The sequence below is a fragment of the Corapipo altera genome, unplaced genomic scaffold (genome assembly GCF_003945725.1).
Source record: "Corapipo altera isolate COAL_440 unplaced genomic scaffold, ASM394572v1 38956, whole genome shotgun sequence".
NCBI lineage: Eukaryota > Metazoa > Chordata > Aves > Passeriformes > Pipridae > Corapipo > Corapipo altera.
In genome coordinates, this window is record NW_020892726.1 from 1 (window position 1) to 1,151 (window position 1,151).

General features: G+C 61.9%; 1 protein-coding gene across 1 annotated transcript; it reads right to left on the reverse strand.

The window, feature by feature from the left end:
• Positions 1–437: 437 nt before the first annotated feature.
• On the reverse strand, positions 438–860 carry LOC113942670 (histone acetyltransferase KAT8-like; the record flags this gene model as incomplete). The annotated part of the gene is made up of 2 exons (XM_027633755.1): positions 438–612; positions 699–860. Coding segments are annotated over 2 exons (337 nt in total), but the record flags the coding sequence as incomplete, so codon positions are not given.
• Between the last annotated feature and the right edge of the window lie 291 nt (positions 861–1,151).

Consider the following 1,151-nt stretch of genomic DNA (forward strand, 5'->3'; position numbering starts at 1 on the left):
ATTGGGGGGATTTGGGGACATTGGGGGTGTTGGGGACATTGGGGGGATTTGGGGACATTTGGGGAGATTTGGGAGACATTTGGGGGGATTTGGGGACATTGGGAGTGTTGGGGACATTGAGAGGATTCGGGGGGATTTGGGGACATTTGGGGGGATTTGGGGACATTTGGGGACGTTGGGGGGGATTTGGGGGATTGAGGGGATTGGGGACTTTGGGGTGACACAGGTGAGGTGACACAGGTGACACAGGGGAGGTGACAGCAACAGACAAGAGATGACAAGAGCAGACAGGGGGTGACATGGAGGTGCCCCAGGTGCCCCAGGTGAGGCGCCAGGTGAGCGCCCACCTTGGAGAAGTAGCCCACGATGTGGGCACAGGTGACACAGGTGAGGTGACACAGGTGGACAAAAGCAAACACAGGGTGACAGGAGCAGACAGAGGTGCCCCAGGTGCCCCAGGTGAGCGCCCACCTTGGAGAAGTAGCCCACGATGTGGGCGCCGTGCCGATCCACCTCGGTGAGCAGGTAGAACACGAAGGGCTCCACGTCGAAGTAAAGGGTCTTGTGGTCCAGGAAGAGCTTGGCCAGCAGGCACAGGTTCTGGCAGTAGATCTGGGCGGGGCACAGGTGTGTCCCAGGTGGGCACAGGTGTGTCCCAGGTGCCCTCCAGGTACCCCCCAGGTGCGTCCGGGCCGTACCTTGTGGTCCTTCCCGTCCACCTCGTAGACGGAGATGTTGCTCTTGCGGTAAATCTCCCGCCCCGGCGGCTGCCGCCACTGGCACTGCCCCTGGCCAGGTGGGCACAGGTAAGGGGGCGCCCAGGTGTGCCCCAGGTAAGCCCACAGGTGCCCCAGATGAGCCTCGAGTGCAGCAACGTGTGCCCCAGGTGAGCCTCAGGTGTATCCCATGTGTGCCCCAGGTGTGCCCAGGTGTGCCCCAGGTAAGTCCAGGTGTGCCCAAGTGTATCCCAGATGTTCCCCAGGTAAGTCCAGGTGTGCCCAGGTGACCCCCAGGTGTGCTCCAGGTGAGCGTCAGGTGTACCCCAAGTGTGCCCCAGGTAAGTCCAGGTGTGCCCAGGTGACCCCCAGATGTTCCCCAGGTAAGTCCAGGTGTGCCCAGCTGTACTGCAGGTGCGCCCCACGTAACTCCAG